This window comes from Macaca fascicularis, chromosome 3, assembly GCF_037993035.2.
Source record: "Macaca fascicularis isolate 582-1 chromosome 3, T2T-MFA8v1.1".
NCBI classification, from domain to species: Eukaryota; Metazoa; Chordata; class Mammalia; order Primates; family Cercopithecidae; genus Macaca; species Macaca fascicularis.
The window spans coordinates 182,721,117-182,746,203 of NC_088377.1; the positions used below are offsets into that span (position 1 = coordinate 182,721,117).

The window sequence follows — 25,087 nt, forward strand, 5'->3', positions numbered from 1 at the left end:
GCATGTGCCAAGGTTCCCATGTCAGCTGGTTTCCTGCTGAGTGCAGGCCCTGGGAGGTTCGGGCAAGAGATTGGTGAACAGAAGAAAGGGAGAAGACCGGGTATTCCTCCCTTATTCTCTGCCACAAGTAGCAACTCTAGCAACAGCTGCATCTATTTCATGGCTCCAGCTCTGGCCAGACAGGTGTCTCCATGGTTCCAGCTTCTGTTGGGCAAACCTGGTCCCAGGTTTCAGGAAATACTTCTTCCTTTTTGTTTCTTCAGCTAGGCTGCCCTTAGTCCCCAGCAAGAGGGCTCCTTCCCAACCCCACATGTTAGACGGCTCTACATATTCCAAACACACACAAATAACTGAACTGAAGAACTCACGGCTGCCTCTATGTCTTGAGTTCCTGCATCAGGTCTGCACAGCACGGACCGTGACCCTAAACTTCTGCTCTTCTGGTTAACACAGAACGGGCCGCAGGAAGACGCTCTGAGATGCCTCTTGGCCTGTATCCTCGAAACGAAAGACAACTGCATCTGAGTGCCGCCAAGTGCTTTGGGTCGTATTGCTGCTGATGTTGGGGGTGGATTCTGCTTTGGCGCGCTGAGGGGATCTGAAGGTAGAAGCACTTAGACGTAAAAGAGGACAAGACAATTAACTTATCCATCTTTTCTCCCAGACAGCATGTGTTTAGTAGATTTTTGAATAAGGAAGTATAATTTCCCAGAAGGCATTAAGTATCCATTTTCTGTCTTCCTTTGGTGTTCCAATTCCTGGTTCTGGAGTTACATGGGTATTAGGATGGTATTTTGCAACAGTTGTACATGGTCGCTGAGGACTGTTTTGCAATATTAAGCAATTCATGTTGCTCTTAACTATATTTCTTGACCCATTCTGAATTTTGGCCTAAAATACAGAAACATGCTAGTATCATATATGGTACATAGTTTAATGTGTTACTAAGAGATGTGGCCTAAGCTTGAGCCAATAGTCGTAAAATTCTTTGGAGAAATTGAAAGATTATAGGTATTTGAGATATATCTTGAATCTATCCACAGACAAAGCACATTTAAATTTGATCTTATAGCCACTTGAAGACATATGATGGAAAGTCTGATTAAAAAATGCTGCTAAAGTCATTAAATTTTATTTAGAAAAGACATAAGGTATACTAGATATAAGGTATACCAGCTACCTGAAACAACAGATGATGCTCAAATACAGAGCAAAATGTGATCTTTGATGGAAAAGGAAATCAATCTTGGATTTGTGCTATCCACAATTATTTGATATGAACTATTGCTTGTTATTAATAATGTAAACAAAATAGGTAGGAGGTCCTGAAAGGGAGTCCTCCTTAAAAGGTTTCTAGCTTGGTTTCCTTTCTTTTGAGGATTTTTAATATATAAGCCAAACAAAATCCAAGGATTAAATTGAAAATAAAAAAGCAAAAAAATAATGTACAGAAACAAAAATCTGTAAAAATTCAGATCTAAATTTGGCATTTTCTCACTTTAGTTTTAAAATATATTTTTAAATTTTAAAGAAAATATTTTTCTCTAAATAGAAATGAACTGCATGTGAAATCAAAATGATATTCTAATAAAATATTAGGACATTAGGACAAGAAAATGAAAACGTTTTTATGACTTTAAATTAGTTAGGCGTGGTGGTGCATGCCTTTGTCTCAGCTACTTGGGGGGCTGAGGCATGAGAATGGCTTGAACGAAAAAAAAGAAAAAGGAAAAAAAAAAAAGAAAAAGAAAGAAAGACCTGGCCGGGCGCGGTGGCTCAAGCCTGTAATCCCAGCACTTTGGGAGGCCAAGACGGGCGGATCACGAGGTCAGGAGATCGAGACCATCCTGGCTAACACGGTGAAACCCCATCTCTACTAAAAAATACAAAAAACTAGCCGGGCGAAGTGGCGGGCGCCTGTGGTCCCAGCTACTCGGGAGGCTGAGGCAGGAGAATGGCGTAAACCCGGGAGGTGGAGCTTGCAGTGAGCTGAGATCCGGCCACTGCACTCCAGCCTGGGCGACAGAGCCAGACTCAGTCTCAAAAAAATAAAAAAAAAAAAAAAAGAAAGAAAGACTATAAAGGAGAAGATTCATTATCCCAAAGTAATGTCTATAAAAACTATTTTCCAATCATCATAGATCAAGATATGGTCTTGATTAAATGGAGATTTTAATAAATTAAGCAATATGTTTTGATTTTTGGTTTTCTTTTTTTTTTTTTTTTTTTTTTTTTGAGACGGAGTCTCACGCTGTTGCCCAGGCTGGAGTGCAGTGGCGCGATCTCGGCTCACTGCAAGCTCCGCCTCCCGGGTTCCCGCCATTCTCCTGCCTCAGCCTCCTTAGTAGCTGGGACTAAGGCGCCCGCCACCGCGCCCGGCTAATTTTTTGTATTTTTAGTAGAGACGGGGTTTCACTGTGGTCTCGATCTCCTGACCTTGTGATCCGCCCGCCTCGGCCTCCCAAAGTGCTGGGATTACAGGCTTGAGCCACCGCGCCCGGCCGATTTTTGGTTTTCTTTATCCTAGCATTGGAATATTTGAAAGAAGAACTTAAGAAATGTTGTATGGATCTAGATATTACTTTAAGAGATGGTAAAAAAAAATGGTATATATGATCATGATTTACATGATAAAAGTAAAATATAGTATTGTTCTGCACTAATAAGAGCTTTTCATATGTGATTGTTACAGTGCTTGAAAATAACATGTTTACATAATTTCAAAATAAGTTTGCTTTAAAAATTTTACCAATACTTCCAATAAAAGTGTTACTGTCTCAGTAGAGTGAAATTTGTCCAAGTTGAAATTAATAATAATAAAAAAACCTATCTGGCTGGGCATGGTAGCTCATGCCTGCAATCCCAGCACTTTGGGAGGCCAAGGTGAACAGATTGCTTAAGCTCAGGAGTTTGAGACCAGCCTGGGCACCATGGTGAAACCCCATCTCTACTAAAAATATGAAAATTAGCCGAAAGCGATGGCAGGTGCCTGTAGTCCCAGCTTCTCAGGAGGCAGAGTTGGGAGGATCTCTTAACCTCGACCTGGGAGGTCGAGGCTACAGTGAGTTGTGATGGCGCCACTGCAATCCAGCCTCTGCAACAGACAGAGACCCTGTCTCGAAACAAACCAAAAAAGATCTAAAAATTACAATGAATCAAAAAGTTGTTAAGAACATTTGGCATTGCCATCAATAGAAGTTATGTGAAAATCTTGATTATAGCAATAGGATTAATGATTTTTCTGGAGTAAACATCAAGAAAAAGAAAAAATATGTATAATTAGTTATGAATTATGAAATGCTTTTATTTTACTATGAATTTGGACATTGCTGGTTCACCAGCACATGCTATTTTGCCTACTTTTATTTATGGAAGAAATATATCTTGCTAGGCATGGTGGCTTATGCTTGTAATCCCAGTACATTGGGAGGCCAAGGCAGGAGGATTACTTGAACCCAGGAGCGGGAGACCAGCCTGGGTAACATGGTGAAACCTCGTCTCTACCAAAAAAATATGAAAATTAGCCAGGTGTGGTGGCACACGTCTGTTGCCCCATCTAGTCAGGAGGCTGAGATGGTAGGATCAATTGAACCCAGGAGTTTGAGGTTACAGTGGAGTACACTGCTGCGCTCCAGTCTGGGTAACAGAATGAGACCCTGTCTCTATTAAAAGAAAAAAAAAACAACTAAAATAACTTTACATATATTTATTTCAAAATTTTGTCATCATAAAGGTATTTGTAATATAGAAGGATAGAACACACTTTGATTTAACAATTTGTCATTTGACTTATTTTAAACATTGAACATGGTATGTGGACCTTCATTTGTATGCTTGCCCTGGGGTCTCGCAATGTTACTTTTAACCCAAGGTGCTAGTGGCTTCCTGCTGTCAACTTACTGTTGCCTGCTTGGCTTTTTACCCTTTGATTTTGCACAAATAAGTAGATACATGTATATTTTCTTATGCTCCTTTTTTTTCTGTATGAAACGTAGAGTTACGGGTTGAAGTCCTAACCCCCACTTCCTCAGAATGTGATCTTTAGAAATAGCATCATCACGACCAGTTGCAGTGGCTCACGCCTGTAATCCCAGCACTTTGGGAGTCCGAGGCGGGTGGATCACGAGGTGAAGAGATTGAGATCATCCTGGCCAATATGGTAAAAACCCCATCTCTACTAAAAATACAAAAATTAGCTTGGCATGGTGGTGTGTGCCTGTAGTCCCAGCTACTCGGGAGGCTGAGGCAGGAGAATCACTTGAACCTGGGAGGCAGAGGTTGCGGTGAGCCGAGATTGAGCCACTGCACTCCAGCCTGGCAACAGAGCAAGACTCTGTCTCAAAAAAACAAAAAACAAAACAAAACAAAAAACCAAAAAAAAAAATCGCATCATTGTAGATGTCATTGATTAAGATAATTAAGATAGGTCAAACTGGAGTAGGGTAGGTCTCTATAGCAATATGACTGTTGTCCCCATAAGAAGAGGGAAGTTTGGAGATGGAGATGCACAGAGGAGTAATGTGAAGACACACAAGAGAAAATAGTTATGTGATGACATGGGCAGACAAGTACAGAAGGATATCTGCTGGGTTATAGAGACATGTCTTTTTCATCTTAACAGTGACTACAAATTGCCCTCTAGAGTGGCTCTATCAGCTCATGCTCCCACCAGAAGTGCATGAGAGCATGTTTCTCTATGCCCCAGCCAACACTTGATATTAACAGACATGTACATTTTTTCCCCATCTGGTGGGTAAAAAACAGTATTTTAAAAACATTTGTATTCCGTAGATTGCTAGTGAGGTTTTTTCATATGTTAATTTTCCATCTCAATTTCTTCTTCTGTAAATTGTCTTTTTATAAACTGCACTTTTTTTTTCTGTTGTGTTACTTGTTTTATTCCTACTAGTTTGAAATATTTCTTTATGTAGGAGATGATCTTATTCATTTAAAATTATCTCTAGTTTAGGAAGACCTTTTACATATCAAGAATGTTTGTTGGGTTTAATTGGTTGTCTTTTTAGCTTCTACTGAGATGATCAAATGATGTTTATTTGACCTATTGATATGAGGCACCTGTAATTGTAAGAATCTTAAAAACCAGAGCAGTTAGATATTATGTGGGCAAGAGGAGTGATACCAGGGTGGAGCTTTCAAAACATGTTTAGAGGGTGTTTCTTTGAGAGTGAGGAATTCATCTTTAGAAGCTAGGCTGAAGCCCTGGGCAGGGTCTTACAGAGTTGTAAAAGGTCTGAGCTTTACAGTACAGACAAGGTGAAACTACTGCAGAATTTTATTTTATTTTATTTTAAGACAGAGTCTCGTTCTGTCACCCAGGCTGGAGTACAGCAGCACGATCTCTGCTCACTGCAGCCTCCACCTCCTGGGTTCAAGTGATTCTCGTGCCTCAGCCTCCTGAGTAGCTGGGACTGCAGACCTGCACCCCTATGCCTGGCTAACTTTTGTATTTTTAGTAGAGACAGGGTTTTGCAATGCTGGCCAGGCTGGTCTCGAACTCCTGGACCCAAGTGATCTGTACTCCTTGGCCTCCCAAAGCTGGGATTCCAGACATGAGCCACTGTGCCCAGCCCTACTACAGGATAACTGTGGAATTTAAGAAGAAGATTAATATGGTGGTGGGGTGGAGGAAGAAAAAAATAAAAGGAGAGGACTTAGATGCCCCGGGGTGAGATGAAAAGAGCCTTTTGCTGTTATGATTCTGATGAGGAAGAAGAGAAGGAAGGTAGTTAAACTAATATGACTCTCTAAATCGGATTTTTTTTTTTTGTTTGTTTGTTTTTTTTGAGACTGAGTCTCACTCTGTCACCCAGGCTGGAGTGCAGTGGCATGATCTTGGCTCACTGCAACCTCTACCTCCTGGTTTCAAGTGATTATCCTGCCTCAGCCTCCCAAGTAGCTGGGATAACAGGCACCCACCACCACGCCCGGCTAATTTTTGTGTTTTTAGTATAGACAGGCTTTCACCATGTTGGCCAGGCTGGTCTCGAACTCCTGACCTCAAGTGATCCCCTGCCTTGGCCTCCCAAAGTACTGGGATTACAGCCATTAGCCACCCTGCCCAGTCTTAAAGCTGAGATTTAGAAAGAAGATCTGGATGAGAAAAGAAGGATACCTGTTCACCCATACATACTAGCATGTCGTTGACCTGGGACCTGTATCAGGAGGGCTAGAGTTCAAAATAACTTTTGGGTTACAAATAATGTCCAAATTTTGCAAAGTTAATTATGAAAAAAGAAATAAGAATATGTGGGGAGACTTTTCTCTAGACAAATGGTGCCTTTTCTTTTTGTTTTTCTTTTTTTTAGGCAGGAGCTCACTCTGTTTCCCAGGCTGCCGTGCAGTGTTGCCATCATGGTTCACTGCTGCTATGACCTCCCAGATTCAAGTGATCCTCCTACCTCAGCCTCCTGAATAGCTGGGACCACAGGTGCATGCCACCACACCCGGCTTTGTAGACATAGGGTCCCACTATGTTGCCCAGGCTCTTGTCCAAACTCCTGGGCTCAAGCAATCCTCCCACTTCGGTCTCCCAAAGTGCTGTGATTAGAGGTGTGAGCCACTGCACCTGGCCAAATTGTGTAATATTGATATTGATAGATGGCAAAGAGAAAGCACATCTCATCAACTATTTTTGCTTTCAATTGACAGTGTCAAAGAGAGATTTTCAGGCCAGAGGTGGGGTACAGGGTAGAACAATATGGTAACTGAGGACAGTTCAGAATGGGTGAAGAAATTGGAGGAAAACATCTGTCTGCTCCAGGTGAACTGTATTCCAGGAAATGGAGAGAACTTTCAATGATGTCTCAACCTTTCTCGGTGACTTTAGAGAAAGCTTGCAGAATGTTAATGTCGCTTTAAAAAAGGGAGTGGGTGGGTGTGAACAAATGAAACTCCAAATTTCAAAAATGCAGATTTCACAAATCAGAGATCAATGACCTTAATGCCATTTTGGAGCAAGTTTCTAGGAATGGCTTAAGAAGGGGATGACTTATGGGCTCCCAGAAGAGAAAGTGAGGATCATTAGAACTCCACAAAGGTCATATAAAAACATGACAGACTTACCAAATTTTCTTCATAGGTTTACATGACTTCTGGATGAAGGAAGTATTAGCTAAAAGGAACACCAACAACCAGGAAGTATCAGAAACCAAAGAAGAGCAAACACAAGAATGAACAAGGGGTATTTAGTCTGGAGGAAAGAAGGTGTAGGGAGAACATGATGACTGATGTCAAGGGCAAGAAGGACCACTAAATGGAAGATAAATCAGGCCTCATCTGTGGGCCTCTAGAAAGCAAAAACAAAGGCCAATGAGTATAAGTTATACAGACTTACGAGAAAGCTAAGTATAGGGAAGAACTGTCTAGCTACTTACACTGTCTGAAGTGGACTGGGCCACTTGCAGACAAAGTGATTCCCCCATCACTTCAAGTGTGCAAGCAGAAGCTGGTCATTCACTCTCTGGAAAATGTTCTAAAAGAGATTCATGCATTATTACGTGTGTGTTTGACTCAAAGATTTCTGATTTTGAGATCCTATGATCTGGGACAGTGTTGGTGCAAATGGGAAGAAATAGGTTGGAAACACAAAGATGGTGATGCTGCAGCTAGCAGAGTGGAAGGAATTGGAAGCAGGCAGCAGGAAGAAACTTAGATCACCCAATTAAGAAAAGATAGTCATGCGAGCATCTTAGCCCTGAAGACCAGGATCATCCCATAACAATATAGGGCTGCCCAAGGTAATTGCACTTCAAAGGAGGCCATGAATCAATAACTTTGTAGGATTTTTGGGATTTCATCAAGGACAAACATTTCAAAATAGAATTTTAATGATGTTTAGTAAGGAGGAGGATAGTGTACCATTTGGGTTCTGACTGCAAGCAGGGCCCAAAATACAGGACTGCTGAGGACCCTGGGCAGTGGGCCAGGCACATCCTTGCAGGCAGGCCTCAGGTGCAGGCCAGGAGAAACTAGATGGGTGACACAATGGAAGAGGAAGGAAAGATAAGGACAAAATAAACAGGTACATTTACTGGGAATGAACAACTGCCTGGACTGCCAGTGGTCTCAGGGGCACCCCCTTCAGCTGGATTTAAGGAGAGAGGAAAGCTGGGAACCAGGAGACTGGGGCTTGAAGGCTCCCTGTGCCCTGATTTCCTGAGTAACCTTGTAGATGTCATCTCCCCCCTTTTTACCTCCCTGTTATCAAATGCAGGTAGCTTGTTAGCCTAAAAGTGCTCTGGACGCTAGTGAAGAAGATAACTTCAGAAATTTAAGATGTTGTCTGCATAGTGCAAAGTGTTTGCGCTTATTTGTTTATCTATTTTCAACGTTGGGGGAGGGTGCCCTGGTTAAAGGGGGTGGGTAGAAAGGAAGGTGAGAAGACACTGGCGCCAAAGTCACTTGGTTGTATGTTGACATCCTAGGGAAGCCAGAGGGCAGAGATCTGGCCAAGGGCGCATGCCTGCAGTCCCTCGACCAGCCGGGCACCCGAGAATCCAGCGGGCGTCCTCAGGCTCTGCTGTCCCTTTGGCAAATCCCATTGCAGAATCCAGGGGTGAAAAGCGAAAGCGAGGCACACCCCTCCCCCACTAGATGGCACTGAAACGCCTCGTTCGCGATTTTCAAAATGCAGGAAAGAGGGAGAGAGACAGAGAAAAAAAAAAAAAAAAAAAGACAAAAAGAATATGGTGGAGGTGCGCTCATTTTGGCTCACAAGCCCCGTTGTGCAAAGCAGGGTGTGAGACACTCTCTTTTTCCCCAGGGCAACTCTTTACCCGGCAATGCCGGACCTCGACTTTGGAGTGAGGGTGGAAACGAGGGGTGAGCATTAGTGAAAACCCCAGCGTTTGATGCCGGGAGGGAGGCTCCCAGCCTTTGCGGCGCCGTCTCACGTGAGCAGAGCAGGCGGGCTGAGGTTGGGATGAAGCGGGGCTTGCCTGGGGCCCACCTGCTCAAGGTCTGGGGTCCGGCGCTACCTCCCAGAACCCCTGCAGAGCCTAAATCCAGCGGCCACCCTTACAAAATGACAAACCCCACATCGAGGTTTCCTTTAACTCCACCTCCCCTCCTCAACGCTCGCTCACCAGCGTTTTCAAAATATCTACTAACCGACCACCCCCCATCCACCATTAAATTTCTCTCCTTGTCTTGAGGGGATCGGCCAAATTTCTTCTTTCTGTTCCTGCTGAGGAGGGAGGGCAGGTGGAGGTGGGTGTGTGTCGGGGTGCCTGGCTCTGGCTTGGGACTGGACTGGGGCTGGCCGGATAACTCCGCAGCCGCTCTCAGCTCAGCCCTGGGTGGAAACGCCTGTAGCTAGCAAGGTAGCGCCTGTGGCTTTCTGGGGGCGGGGGGTGGGGAGAAAGATCAAATGCATCCCGAGACACCAGCGACCCAAACCGGGGACGCAGGGAGCTCGCTCGGCCCCTTTGAAGGCCCACTCCGCAATAAGCAGTTTTTCCTTTAAATAACTGTCGTGGATTTGAGAGAATTTCCCATGGCTGAAAAGAGAAACAGGAGCTGTAGGCAACATCCCTAAATTTATAATAATGCATGTAAACATGCTACATACCACATATATGTATATGTGCATAAATATGGATGTGGTTGGGCACATACCTATCTAGACACCATTGACTTGCCTGGTCAAAGAATAAGACTTAGACATTTCGTGCCTGGGAAATGGTGCAGTTTATCTTTAAGGAGGCTAGAAAAATAAGAGATGAGGCTCACGTTGCACGGATGACATCACTAGCTTTTGGCTGCGCGCTCGGTGTTCTCGTCTGTGGGTTTTAGCCAAGGCTGCAGCTACCCGCGCCCGACAAGAGAGCGCGGCAGCGGCTGCCTCCGGCGCCCGCACCCGGGCGATGCGATTTCCCCAGTCCCCTGGGCGCAGCTTGGGTTCTCGCGCCTCCCGGGCACCAGCCGAGCCTGCCACGCCTCGGAGCCTCCGCGGCTAGAGGAGGAGGCGACGAGGGGAAGCCGAGTAACCCAGCCTCCCTCCCCCACCCTCTCTCCATTCATCTCGGCGACCACCGCGCGCCAGGAGCCGGATCGTGGGACTCGGAGGCCGGGACGGGATTCTCTGCACGCTGCCGAGTGAGCCGGCATCTCGGCGCTAGGGTGGGCTGAGAAGAAAATGGTGCAATCTGAGAGCGGCTGAGCCCAGCTGGGCAGAGCAGACGGGGTGCCAGAGTGCCAGGGGCTCAGGTGGCTGGAGAAAGGGGCGGATTGTTTGGAGAGGCCGGGACCGGGGTTTTCCTTGGTGCCTGCGGCATTTTCTTTGCACCTGGGCGGCAGGCTCCCGGGGCTCCCGGGTGCCAGATGAAGTGAGGCGGAGGCGTCGCGGGAGAGCCGGGTCCAGAGGCGGCCGGGTGGACACTCCAGGCAGAAGACGGCGCTGGGAAGAGCTGCGTGACGCTCGGGGGCTGGCGGCTGGGCCGGCAGCGCGCCGCGACGGCGTGACCTGTCCATGGTGTTGAAGGCGCGGTGCGCCGAGCCCCCAGCGCCGTGCGCCGCAAGCGCTGCCCGGTGCGCCCTCGGCCGCGCAGCCTGCCCCTCGCGTCCGCCAGCAGCCGCCCAGTCTCCGCAGACCCCCGGCCGGGACTTGTCCGGTAACGCCGCCCAGGTGACCACGCTGTCGGCCCGAGGGGCCGCCTGAATGGCGATGCCAGAGGCAGTGCACCGGGGAGCTCGCGGGGAAAGGTCGGCCGAGACCGTGCGTCCGCTGGGAGTGCGCCTCTGAGCGCAGCACGCGGGTCAGAAGGAGCAACCGACCTGCTGGTGACCAGAGAACGGAGATTTTAAAAGGATCCGACCCAGAGAGGAAGAACATTTCTGGGTGCGCGCCCCAGGTCTTTGCTTGCAGACGGGGAGGGAGAGACTCTCTGAGCCGGAGACCCAGGAGGGACTCGGAGAAGCTGGCCCCAGCACCTGGAGGTTTCTTTCGCCCGCCGGCCGCATCGGGGGCGTTCCACTTCACCCGGTGGTCGGGTGGCGCCTCCTGACAGCACCCCCCGTCTCCCTTAGAGAGACAGGCGAGTTCTGTCCCGTCACCATCCTGCACAAAGAAACCCCCGCAAGCCCCACCGCAGCCGAGGACACTTGGCATTTAGTTTCCGGCCCGAGGGCAGCGGCGCCCGAAGCCGGGCTGGGAGCCGAGGCGGCCGCTTCGGGGCAGTCGCTTCCTGCGGGGCGGGGAGCGGGCGGGAGGCGGCTGCACTGGGTTCGCCGCCGCCGGAGGCTGCACCTGCCCCAGAGGATGCCCAGGAGCCAGCGGGAGCCTCTCCAGATCAGAACTTTTTAGGCCGCCCGCCCCCATCCCCGCAGTCCCCGGGCCGCGCTCCGGTAGGCGGGGGCCGAGGGGGGGCCGCGGCGCGAGTCCCTCTCCTGCCCCCTCCCCCAGCTCGGCCGCTCGCCGCTTTGTTCCGGGTGCGGCGAGGGAAGGCGAGGCTGCGGCGGATCATGCCCATGGTGTAGCCGCCAAGCGGAGGCATGGCTGCCGGAAGATTATTGCTCTACACCGGCCTCTCGCTAGCGCTCTGCGCCCTCGGCATGCTGGCCGTGGCTATCTGCTCGGACCACTGGTACGAGACGGACGCCAGGAAGCACAGGGACAGGTGCAAGGCCTTCAACACCCGCCGGGTCGACCCCGGCTTCATTTACAACAATAACAACAACTTGCCGCTCCGGGCGAGCCGCTCGCGCCTGGACCGCTGGGAGGGCAAACTCCTCCGGGCGCGGAATCGCCGGCAGCTGTTCGCCATGAGCCCCGCGGACGAGTGCAGCAGGCAGTACAACTCCACCAACATGGGTCTCTGGAGGAAGTGCCACCGGCAGGGCTTCGACCCCGAGATCGCCGCCCTCATTCGGAAAGGTAAGCGCCGGGCGCTAGGCGTGGCGCTGCGAAGAGCCCGGAGCCTGTAGGCCCCGCAGCCCCTCGCGTTTCCTCCCCAGGCCACAGGCTATCAGGTCTCTGGGTTCCAGGCGGTCGGGTTATCCAGGCCTGGCTGAGCCTCGGGGCCGGAACTTGCCTTCCAATAGCTGCTAATGAAGCTTGGTTCAGGCTTAACTCTCTCCCCTGCCTCTCCTTTCGCGCGTCTCTGTCGGGATTCGAGTGGAACCTCATAGTCCAGGGTTCTTATCCAGGATAATGCTTCATCAGCCTCTGAGAAGAAGGGAATCTCGAACGGCGTTTGTGCTCTTAAAGGAAGCCCTGTAAGAGTCATGTGTCGGGGTAGACAGGCTCCCAATACTTTTTGTTGAACTGATTTAATCAAGGGAAATTGGGGGAAACATTTCACAGAGAAGGCCTTATTCATACCAGAAACGTTTGCTGAGCGCTATACTATACCAGGTATGGTGTAGGCGTTGGTCATATAAACACCAATAAATCACAGCCCCTGTCCTGTAAGCAGTTCGAAGCCAGCTGACCAGCAGCATCATATCACAATTCTTCATGTCTCCTTCTGAAACAGTGGTTGACAGTAGTGACTTTCTTGTGTGCATTGAATATCAACAAGATCTAATAAGCAAAAACAACAACAAAAAAATAGTTCTTTGAGTAACACCAAAGTGGGCATGTCAGAGAAAAAAAATGAGATTTTCAGAAAATGTATATAAAAATTCCCAAAGTGTATAACCAAAACAGAAAACAAGCTGCATTTGCCAATGTTACAAATTTATTTGATACTTTAATATGATTACATTACTTAAAAAATTCTGCTTATCTGATGGAATTTGTAAACCTTGTGTGATTTATACTTTGAGAACCATCCTGTTGTCAACCCACTGGAATATTGTTTGAATGTGTATTAATACTGCTCTGAAGAAAGGAATATGTTCTCTTCTATGGTAGCTACATCCCAGGAAGATGTGCAGATTTTATGAGTCTGGTTTTTTCCCCCTTGTGTTTCATTCTCTTTAACTATTAAATGGTGATGTCAAGGTGACAAAGATACTATTATTTGCAAAGTCTTTGAGGCCAAGATATAAAAGCAGTTCTTAATGTCTCATTATAATGCTGTGAAGTTTGCTGCTGTATTAAAGTAATATTTATGAGAACTGATGTTCTTTGATGGATACAAGTATGCAGTTGATCAGGAAAAATTGTTAATTTGAAAAAGAGTCAATTGTTTAAGAGTGACTAGCAGTGGGTCTGGTGTAGGTGGCCAGGTCAGATTTAGGTGAGGTGACTTCAGAGACAGAATCTATCTGTTTGTTTTGTACCTTCTTTAGAATGACTAGGGATTTTAGCTGATTTTGTTGTGGGTGTGTTAATACAACCAATATCCCATTTGCTTCACAATTGGGCTCTTATTGGAAGAGGTGACCCTTTTGGAGCATTACCACTTTGTAAAGATGTACAGAATATTAGGGGAGTCCAGAAGAGAGCAGCTTGGGTTTGGACATCAAGGCAGGAAAACAAGAGGGCCTAGAATAGTTTCTGACAATGAGTGACCTTATAACAGTGTTCGGATTCTCAGATTTATAAAGTGTTATTTTATCCATGATTTTCTGCTTTCTTTAAAGTTGAAATGAGAGGAAGTTAGCTGAAATGTAAGGGAGAATTCATGTTAATAATGAACAGCAAACACTGGGAGAATTTGTTGAAGGATATTCTTACTTTTCCTTCCTTGAATGCCTTCTAGAACAAGAGAGGTATCCCTTCTTGTATTGGTTAACCCCACTTAGAGAAAGGGAGATGGAATTCATGGTTTCTGGCGGTTCCATTCAGAGCTTTGATTCCCTGTTGCTCTGCTTGGCAGTCTGACTAGAAAGGTTGACTTGGTCTGTGCACCAGAGGGATTGGTTGCCATAGTGACATGTTCTTCCGGTGAAGCTGGAAACACGGTGACAGGGAAAGGGATAGGGGAAGGATGTACAACATTTTGACTTTGTATCGACTAATTTTTAATTGCAGCAACAGAAAATGGACATGGCACAGCAGGGTTATTGAATACAGTGATACCTAGAGTTGGCAGGGCATTGTATTTCACTTGAACTAATGGAAATGGTGTTCCCCATCACCCAAAATACAGCAATCACTGTCAGCGGCAAGCACCCGCTTACCATGGCTGTTTCTGTCCATTTGACATTCTTGTTAGGTATTATTGAGATAGATGGCATGCCAGCCTTACAAATCTTGAGAGAGTTAGGGTCACTATCTTCATTTTTAACCTCAAAACACACTCTTTGAAAACCAGATCTTCCTTTTCTGAGCAGCAATAGACACTTTTTGGAAATAAGTGCATGTTATATTAGTAGAATTCACAAGCAATTCCAATAACATATAGAACATAATTTTTACACTTAATCAGTGTTCCTCTTAGATGGGCAGATTTTATAAGGAAGTTAAAAAGATAAATTGATATCCCTATATTTAAATGAGACATTTTAGAAAAAGATGTTTATCTCACATTATTCATTAGAAACTGCTAAAGAGATCTCAGACCTTTGTCTTCTTTGAAATATCTACTTTGATTAAAATTCTGGAAGATATGTATTGGGCAAGGGAAAAGGAAAACCAGAAAAAAGACTTTAAAATCTGTTAATATATAGGAAAATTAGAGACTTATCTAAATGATCTAAAGAACTTAGTTATTTGTTAAATCGATGTTAATTACATTAGAAAGTGCCATTTGTGCATTTCAACATAAAATCACATAATTAATAAGAAAATGAACGTCAAATCTATGTCTAATTTGAAGGTAAAGTCATTTGGATTTACAGTCATTCTGAAATCCACTCTCCTCAAGGACCTTCTGCCATGCTGTACCCACACATATACATTTCTCATCACTGTGTATTCATTTGTTTGCATTATTAAACTGTAAGTTCCTGGAGGTCGGGAAAGACAATCATTTGTAAAATACATTCACCAGATGCTTGATATTTGGGAAATATTTCATACAAATTAGATTCACAGAAATGTATCCATCATGAGCTTATTCTAATTAAAGAAACACTTGTGTGAGAATTTAAGTAAAAAATTAGAAAATCATGATGGGAAAATATGAACCAGTGTGGCTGTCAGACCAGGTTAATATTGCAACACATGCTACATAGTCTATGAAAGGACCATTTCTTGAGCTTTGCCAAAGAATAAGGAAAACAGACAGTTCTTTTTTGGCTAGCATGTCACTAAGCAGACACACATCACTTATGAACATTATTTTTTGTGATGGATAAGGTTTCAATTATTTCCTTCTTGAGGGTAAGATTGGATATAGGGTATAGCAAGGGTGGATTACCCTGAATTCCCATTTGATGGTGTCCTTGACAAGTCTTAAATCAGGTCCTTTTGTCTTCTTGCTTTTAAATCTCATTCATGTCTCCCTACTAAGTGACTGCAGGCACTGGGGACAGATCAGTGACAAGATCAGTTTCTGAAATCCAAGAGACTTCCAGACCCTTAGGAGGAAGAGCTATAGGTAGGATTTTGTTCTAGGGAACTCTAAGGGATCAATTATATTATTTAGTTTGTACTAAAATGTTATATTGATGTGGTTTGAAATAAGAACTTCAACTGATACTCTAAGAACTTTTTATTATTTGAAAATTGGCCTTATAATAGACTTTGACTTAAATAGTTCCCATAATCACAAGGTGGTTGTCAATGCTCCAAAAATAATTTTAAGAAAACATTCACATATTTAAAAATTAATAATGGTATCAGCAAATATTTACTGCACATGTATTGTGTGTTGGGCACACGTCACTAGGATGAAGAAACGCGTAAGACCTGGTCCTTACAATTTTCATAGTCTGTTAGTGTCACAGAAAATAGGTTACAACTACAGGATGATGAGAGCAGCAATAGAAACAGATGCAGAGAAACACAGAGGAAGTGATGGTAGATTGTGTTGGCAGTAGCAGGAGGTAGGCGGGAGGAGGTTAGGGAAAGTTGTCCTGAGGAAATGAAATCTGAACAAGATGTTTGATAAGGTTTGGAGGTGGATGTGGAGGAAGGCTATTTCAGTCAATGGGCCAGAATATGCACAACCATAGAGGTGTGGGACAGCAGTTTGGCCTTGTGAGTGTTGATTTCTGGGGCAAGGAGAAGGAGCAGACCCGGAGCTGGAGAGCAGGCATGGACCAAGTCAGGGAGCTTGTATATCAAATCCCCTATAGCTGTGCTGCCCAGCTGGGGAGCCACTACCCACATGTGGCTGTTTAAGTTAACAATAACCAAAGTTAAATAAAATAGGCTGGGCACAGTGGCTTATTCCTGTAATCCCAGCACTTTGGGAGGCCGAGGCAAGCGGATCACTTGAGGTCAGGAGTTCGAGACCAGCCTGGCCAACACGGTGAAACCCCATCTCTACTAAAAACACAAAAATTAGCTGCGCCTGGTGGTATGTGCCTGTGATCCTAGCTACTTGGGAGGCTGAGGCAGGAGCATCGCTTGAACCCAGGAGCGGAGGTTGCAGTGATCCGATATCGTGCCACTGCACTCTAGCCTCGGTGACAGAGTGAGACTCCATCTCAAAAAACAAACAAAAAAATTATTTCCTTAGTTGTATTGGCCACATTTCAAATGTCCAATAGCTATATGTGCCTACTGGCTATTGTGTGGGACAGTGCAAATTACAGTGAACATTACTGCCATCAGAGAAAATTCTGTTGGACAGTGCCACATAGAACCTATAGCCTCTAAAAGAACCAAGCACATACTTTGTTTCAGATGAATATAATTCCATGATAACTTGGGTTTAAATTTAAGTATATCATTCTACACTTTAAGAAACTTTGCTACTTGAATATATTGGGCAGAAGGCTTTAGTTCATGGTCAATTATGGTAAATCTGTATTTTAATTTCCCATCATCAACTCACAGAATTCTCACAAGCTTCTCGCTTCTTTCCCCCTGTCCTCTCCATCTCCATTAAACATCACTTGCAAAGTTGATGGGGTGGGAGAGAGATTAATGATAATTATAGCCAACCTTGATGCCAGGTCTCTTCTAAAAGTTTTACATGTATTAGCTAACTTATTGTTCATAATAACCCTCGGAAGTATTAGTATTATTTTAAATTCTCATCCTAAAGTTGAGGGAACTGAGGCACATAAAGGTCAGATAACTTGCGAAGTCTCACAGTTAGTTAGGAAACGAAGGTGTCAGAGTTCGAATTCTGGCTCCAGGTGTGGGAACACACCTACCACACTCTACCATCATCTTAGAATCTATCGGGGCAGGAGTGAGGTAGAGAAGAAACTGGGATATTGATTCCACAAATTGAGAGGAAAAAGGAAATAATACTCTTGGAATCTCAATTCTAAATGGAAGTAATTAGAGCAGCTCACACACCCTGTTTTGAAGCTCACTGACCAAAGTGCATACACATTTTGTCATATAACTTTTGCGTATTTACTTTGCTCGCTGTGGTAGATCATGAAGTTATAGACATGAAGGACACATTCATTCATTCAACAAGTATTTATTGAGGGCCTGTGGGCTGTACATCAGGTCCAGTGTTGGACCACATGGAGAAGCTTACATTCCAGAGGGGAGAGATGGACAATAAATAAATACTCATGGCCAGGCATGGTGGCTCATGCCTGTAACCCCAGCATTTTGGGAGGCCAAGGTGGGCGGATCATGAGGTCAAGAGATCGAGACCATCCTGGTCAATATGGTGAAACTCTGTGTCTACAAAACATATAAAATTAGCTGGGCATGGGGGCCCATGCCTGTAATCCCAGCTACTCGGGAGGCTGAGGCAGGAGAATGGCTTGAATCCGGGAAGTGGAGGTTGCAGTGAGCTGAGATCATGCCTCTGTACTCCAGCCTGGGTGACACAGCGAGACTCCATCTGAAAAAAAATACTCATAGAGTAAAAATAATATCTAATATATGAATCATGTGTAATATAGCACAGGGTAGTGGGTACCATGAAGGTCTTCCCTTAGGAAGTGCAAAGGGGAAGAATGACAAGCAAGCCAAAAATGAAACGCAGTCGTATGCCCCGTGACATTTTGGCCAAAGACAGACTGCACATATGGCAGTGGTCTCATAAGGTTATCATGGAGCTGAAAACTTCTTATGGCCTAGTGACATCATAGATGTCACAGTGCAACAACCCATTACTCCTGTGTTTGTGTTGATGCTGGTGTAAAGAAACGTACTGCACTGCTGGTGGTATAGAAGTCTAGCACGAACAATTATGTACAGTATGTAATACTTGATAGTAAAATGACTGTTACTGGTTTATGTATTTACTATGATATACTTTTAATCATTATTTTAGAGTGTACTCCTTCTGCTTATAAAAAAAGTTAACAGTAAAACAGCCCCAGGCAGGTCCTTTAGGAGGGATTCCAGAAGAAGGCATTGTTATCATAGGAAATGACATCTCCATGTGTGCCACTGCCCCCGAAGACCTTCCAGTGGGACAAGATGTGGAGGTGGAAGACAGCGAGACTGATGATCCCAACCCTATGCAGGCCTAGGTTAATGTATGTGTGTATCTTAATTTTTAACAAAAATGTTTCAAAAGTTGAAAAATAAAAAATTTTATAAACAGAAAAAAGCTTATAGGATAAGGCTATAAAGAAGGAGGCTGGGCGTGGTGGCTCATTCCTGTAATCCCAACACTTTGGGAGGCTGAGGCGGGTGGATTACCTGAGGTCAGGAGTTCGAAACCAGCCTGGCCAACATGGTGAAACCCTGTCTCTACTAAAAATACAAAGAATTAACCAGGCATGGTGGCACATGCCTGTAATCCCAGCTACTCGGGAGGCTGAGGCAGGAGAATTGCTTGAACTTGGGAGGCGGAAGTTGTAGTGAGCTGAGATCGTACCTTTGCACTCCAACCTGGGCAACAATAGTGAAACTCCATCTCAAAAAAAGAAAAAAAAAAAAAAAAAAAAACAGAAAGAAAATATTTCTTACAGTTGTAAAGTTAAAAGAATTAAAAAGCACATAAAGTAAAAAATCTACAGTGAGCTGAGGTTATTGTTGGAAAAAGAAAGATATTTTGTATACATTTGGTGTAGCCTAAGTGCACAACATTTATAAGGTCTACAGTAGTGTACAGTAGTGTCCTAGGCCTTCACTGTCACTCACCACTCACCTCTCACTCACTGACTCACCCAAAGCAACTTCCAGTTTTCCAAGCTCCATTCGTGGTAAGAGTCTCCACAGGTGTATCAGTTTTTGTCTTCTCTACTGCATTTTGACTGCATCTTTCTTGTGTTTAGAAACACAAATACTTACCATTGTGTTATAATTGCCTACAGTATTCAGTACAGTAACATGCTGTTCAGGTTTATAGCCTCAGAGCAATAGGCTAAGCCACATAACCTTGGTGTGTACCAGGTTACACCATCCAGGTTATAGAAGTACACTCTGATGTCCGCATGATGACAAAATCGCCTAACGATGCATTTCTGAGAACATATCCCTGTCGATCAGTGACATGTGGCTGTAGTTCCATTAGTTTTAATTTTATCATACAAGGAGGCTTTGGGTGCTGCAGGGAAAAGAGGTGGTAAACCTAATATAGACTGGAGTTCAGGAGGTTTCATTAGCCGAGGGGCCTCCACAGCCTCTTTCTTTCTGCACTCTTTATTTAATTCCTAGAGGGCAGGAACTGTTTCATTTCTGAAACACACTTGGGGTCCTGTACTTATAGCTTCTGAAACACTGTTTGCCGATTGATTAAAAAATTTAAGACATACTCACCTTCAAAGAAACACATGCAAACATCCGTAGTCTTGTATACATGATGTGCACCTCCTTGCATATATGCCATGTGTATGCCCGTATTAGCAAATAAACACACTCATATCCCACCTCTCCTCCTCAATCATCCTAAAGCTCAACTAACCAGTGAAAGTCAATGGTTCGAGAAGAAAACCTGTGACTCACTGGGCAAATGAATGGATGGAGTAAAGAGATGTGTTTTGAGAACCTGCTGTGTGCAGAGCTCTTTGCTGGGTGAGGAGGGAGAACAAAAAGGCATGGTTGGTTCTTGTCTTAAGGCAGCTTACACTCCAGCTCGTGGTTTCCCAAGTTCATTGTCATGTGCAGTGGTATCCGGTGTTTCCTCAGGAGGTCTTACCTGCGTCAATTGGATCAGGAATCAACTAGTCAGGGAATGCAGGAGTGAGCTCTTTTTATTGAGTCAACAAAGTCTAGAGCCTTTTTTTTTCTGTTGAAGAGGTCAGTTTATTTATTCTTTTACTGTAGGGTCAGTAAGGATCAATTAGAGGATCAATACTGTATATCCCACTTTGGATTGTTGGTTGAAAACATTTCCCCCCCTTTGCTATTAGTAAGTAATCCTAGGCCTTCAGGCAGAATGCGAAACACACTCTGGGTTAGTTTGACCCATATACACCAACACGCACACCCCACATGCACACGTCTAGATGTTAGATGTCAGAATCACCGGCATTTATTTAGATGCAGATATGTTAATAACTTACTACCCCCAAATGATACACAGAGAGGAGGAAGGGTGTGACTTGGTGGATGAATAGATGGAAAAATCATCCTAATGTCTTGATTGCTGTTTTTGAGAGAATTCATACCTTCTTTTATATGACTTATTTTCTCATATGTGAAATAATGTGTTTCGATTCTATAAACTCCAAGCCCTTTTACACTTTTACATTTGATGAGAAAGTTAGATCTAGGTGACAAAAAGTAGATAATAGGTACATGGTTGAGGGAGGGTGAAAAGATGGGCAAGGTGAAAGTTGATGGGGGGTGGAAAGAGAAAGAGGGAGGGAAGGAGGGAGGGAGGGAAGGAGGGAAGGAGGGAGGGAGGGAGAGAGAGAGAGACAGACAGACATATGTGAGAGACAAAGAAAGCGATTTCTAAAGAGATCATCCCGGGTGCTAGTTTGCAATAGGAATAGCTAATTTCTTACCACTCTACAATCATGTAATAAAAATGAACTTTTCCTCTTTTGAATGGCTTGAAATGTGATGTGCAGATCAGGTTTAAAGTGAAAAACCTAAGAGAAAGGTAATGATAGATGCACAACAGTGTGAATGTACTTAATGCCTCTGGACTTTAAAAGTGGTTAAAATGGTAAATTCCCCCATGAAATAAATATAACATTTAAACATTCAATAGAGAAAGGAACTGGATTCTATTTAGTGTGTGGAATACTTCATAGCCAAGTCTCTTCATTCATTCAGCACAATTTTTTTTTCTTTTTTTTTTTTTTTGAGACAGAGTCTCACTCTTGTTGCCCAGGCTATGTAGCTGGGATTACAGGCACACTCCACCATGCCTGGCTAATTTTTGTATTTTTAGTAGAGATGGGACTTCACCATGTTGGCCAGGCTGGTCTCAAACTCCTGACCTCAGGTGATATGCCCGCCTCGGCCTCCAAAAGTGCTGGGATTACAGGCATGAGCCACCACGCCCGGCCTATTCAGCACATTCATTGAGCACCTATGTATTAGGCACAGCCAAAGTATGCTTGGGATGCAGAAGTTAATAAAACACGAAATTCCTGCCCTCATAGGGCTTACAGCTAAACATTTTTGAGCTTTAGATTTTTTTTTGCTTCTTCTAAACAGAGCTTCTAAGGAGTACCAATACACAAGACAAGGAAAACTAATGAATACATCCCTTGAGACATTTAAAAATCATTGAATGGTGAAGAATATTTCACTGAACTTATTAAAAAAAATGTCTATTAAGCACCAACAATGCTAGGCCATTACTTGAGATGAAGGATTTTGAGTGAAATCTGTTGTTTCTGTTCTCATGGAGCTAAAAAGTGAGGAGACAGGCAGGTAAACTCACAAGCATAAGCACCCTGGTTAGTTCTACGGGAGATTTCTGTGCTGGGAACCTGAATGACTGGGCCCCATCTGGGAGCAGTCAGGGCATGTTTTGCAGAAAAGGCGACATGCAATCGATCCTAAGATGTTCTTAGAGAGATATTTGTGGATTGATAAGGTGGAATCTCAGCCTCACTTAAATGTTTTAAGCCCTGACTAGGTAATGCTTGTCTAGTCGCCCTGCCACCCCTGCTTGTCCCCCAGATGCCTGTCCTCCTAAAAGGCAGCCATTGCTGCCCAAATTTTATAGATCACATCATATCAGAGATCATATATTCATAATGTTTAAAAACAGCAAGTATAAATATAAGCTGGGCAGTGAACAGGTGATTCAAGGATGAAAAGAGTGTATTGTTTTGTAATTTTTTTTTTTTTTGAGACCTAGTCTCACTCTACTGCCCAGGCTTGAGTGCAGTGGCACGATCTTGGCTCACTGCAACCTCCGCCTCCCAGGTTCAAGTGATTCTCCTGCCTCAGCTTCCTGAGTAGCTGGGATTATAGGCGCCCACTGCCACAGCATGATCTCGGCTCACTGCAATATCTGCCTCCCAGGTTCAAGTGATTCTCCTACCTCAGCCTCCTGAGTAGCTGGGATTACAGGCACCCGTCAGCGCTTCTGGCTAATTTGTATTCTTCTTTCTTTCTTTTTGTTTTTGTTTTTTTTTAGTAGAGATGGGGTTTCACCATGTTGGCCAGGCTGGTCTCAAATTCCTGACCTCAGGTAATCCACCTACCTTAGCCTCCCAAAGTGCTGGGATTACAGGTGTGAGCCACCGTGCCTGGCCTATTTTTTTGTAAATTTGTATGCACAGAGATGGCATTTAAAGGACCTTCCAGGAGTCACTAGGATTCATCTACAGGTGATGTTTCGTTTGAGTACAAGCTGCTGTGAGCATTCACAGAACTTTGACAGATTTGGTGCTTTTATGGGAGACTGCAGTATCTGAATTATTTCAATTGATTTTTTTTTTTTTTTTGGCGTCAAAGTATTTTGCCAAGAAAAGGCAATTTACTTTATATTAGGTCATCTTCATGCATTTATATCATTTCCTGCTTTTTAAAATGCCCTGCTGTTCTATATTCTGGAGCTCACTCTGTTGGACACTTTATTTGCTCTGGAGTCCCTGTCATTCAGTTTTGCCCTCAATTTCTCTTCATCTTTATAATAGTGATTCTATTTAGGCAATGCAGCTCCATTTCCCCAAGGGCCTGGAGTATTTCACAGGCCTGGATGGGCTAGGGTTGTTTTTACCTGAAAGAAGCTCCATGCTCAGGCGATGCTGCCTGCTCACTGGCACAACACTGGAGAGAGATGGGGCACTCTATCATGAGGTTGAAGACGTGCATGCCTGTGGCCCGGCCCTTCCATTTATGAGCACATGAAGCCCATCCAAGAATGTCCATGGCACCACTGTTTGTGACAGTATCACAAAATAAAAGATTTAAATGTTCATTAATAAAAAGATAGATAATGATGTATGGTATATTCATATAATAGAAATGATCATGGTATATTTGAAATACATGTGTTAATATTAATTATTATTTTTTGAGACCAAGTCTTACTCTGTTGCTCAGGCTGGAGTGCAGTGGTGTGATCTTGGCTCACTGCAACCTCCATAACCTGGGTTCAGGTGATTCTCGTGCCTCACCCTCCTGAGTAGCTGCGACTACGGGCACCTGCCACCACTCCTGGCTAATTTTTGTATCTTTAGTAGGGATGGGGTTTTCCCATGTTGTCCAGGCTGGTCTCAAACTCTTGACTTCAAGTGATCTGCCTGCCTTGGGCCTTCCAAAGTGCTGGGATTACAAGCATGAGCCATCATGCCTGGCCCAATTAATATTAAAACATGTATTTCAAATATACTGTGATCATTTCTATTATATAACACATGTATGTTAATATTATTACATGAAGCACATGTATATGTTTCCAAATGGATAAACACAACTTTGAGTAAGAAAGGTAGAGTGCAGAATGAAATATAGAATACGATACCATTTATACGAAGTTCAAAAACAGATAAAACCATATTAGATATTCTCTAAAGAAACATATTTGCATTGTATGCATAAAAATATGCATGAGACTAATAAACACAAAATGAAGGATGGTGTTTACTTTTCTCAAGAAAGGGAAAGAAATGGAATTGGGAAGGGTGCCAGGGAACTTCCAAAGCATCTATGATATTTTATTTATGTATTTATTTTTTTGAGACAGAGTCTTGCTGTGTCACCCATCGTGAAGTGAAGTGGTGTGATTTCTGCTCACTGCAACCTCTATCTCCTGGGTTCAAATGATTCTTGTGCCTCAGCCTTGATTACAGGCACTTGCCAGCATGCCCAGCTGATTTTTATATTTTCAATAGAGATGGAGTTTCACTATGTTGGCCAGGCTATTCTTGAACTCCTGACCTCAAGTGATCTGCCCACCTTGGCCTCCCAAAGTGCTGGGATTACAGGTGTGAGCCACCGCATCTGGCCTGATATTTTGTTTTTTGAAAACAAAAACAAAAGATCTGAAGCAAATATTCACATGCATGCACATTCAAGCCATATGAGTGATTGTTACAATTCTGATAAGAAAGGTAAAATTTTATTCAGATTGTGTTGTTCAGTGTGCAGGGTGCAGTTTCTTTAAGGAAAATTACCAGAAAACTTTGTCTTTGGGGCAGTCTGTGGTTGACTTTTGCAACTAGTAACAAGAAGCATTTAGAAAAAAGGGGAATCAGTTCATCCCTAACCAACATTTTCCTTGAAAGTAGCTATTAGGGAACAGTGTAGACAGAATAACATTTTGCTTTATTCCCTTCTGACGTGTAAGGCGGAAATCAGGGCTTTACAATGATTGATTGCTGAGATGGAGACTAATGGACAAGTCATTCCACCCCCTTTTAAATTTCCTGCTGCTTGTGGAGAAAAAAATCAAGAATTCCAAGAGCCAGAAAGTTGAACTAAAATCACTTTTTCAATTAACTTGATCATAGATTGAACTTTAAATAGATAGAGCACTGAGGCAGAGAGTAACCAGCTATTGAGGGTGTGAGACAAACCCAGGGTTGAGCACGGACCTCTCAGAAGGCATTTTAACCCCAGGGAAGAGAATTCAGTGAGAACTGGTAAAGAAAAGGTGAGAACTGATAAAAAAGAAATAGAGTATAGTTGTCTTCTTTAGCAGTTTTCATATCACTTTTGAAACTGAGTAGAGAATGTTAGTAAAACTTCAAGTTGTTTTACTACTGTTGAGTAAGGTGTCAATCATTT

The 25,087-nt window shown here is 44.0% G+C and overlaps 1 protein-coding gene across 1 annotated transcript in view; it reads left to right on the top strand.

The window, feature by feature from the left end:
* Window positions 1–9,802: 9,802 nt before the first annotated feature.
* The window catches only part of TMEM178B (transmembrane protein 178B), a 407,402-nt gene continuing 392,117 nt past the window's right edge, over window positions 9,803–25,087 (top strand). The window contains exon 1 of the mRNA XM_005550962.4: window positions 9,803–11,893. Coding sequence (XP_005551019.1) covers window positions 11,512–11,893 — 382 coding nt within the window. The 5' untranslated portion in view covers window positions 9,803–11,511. The remainder of the gene's footprint in view (window positions 11,894–25,087) is intronic.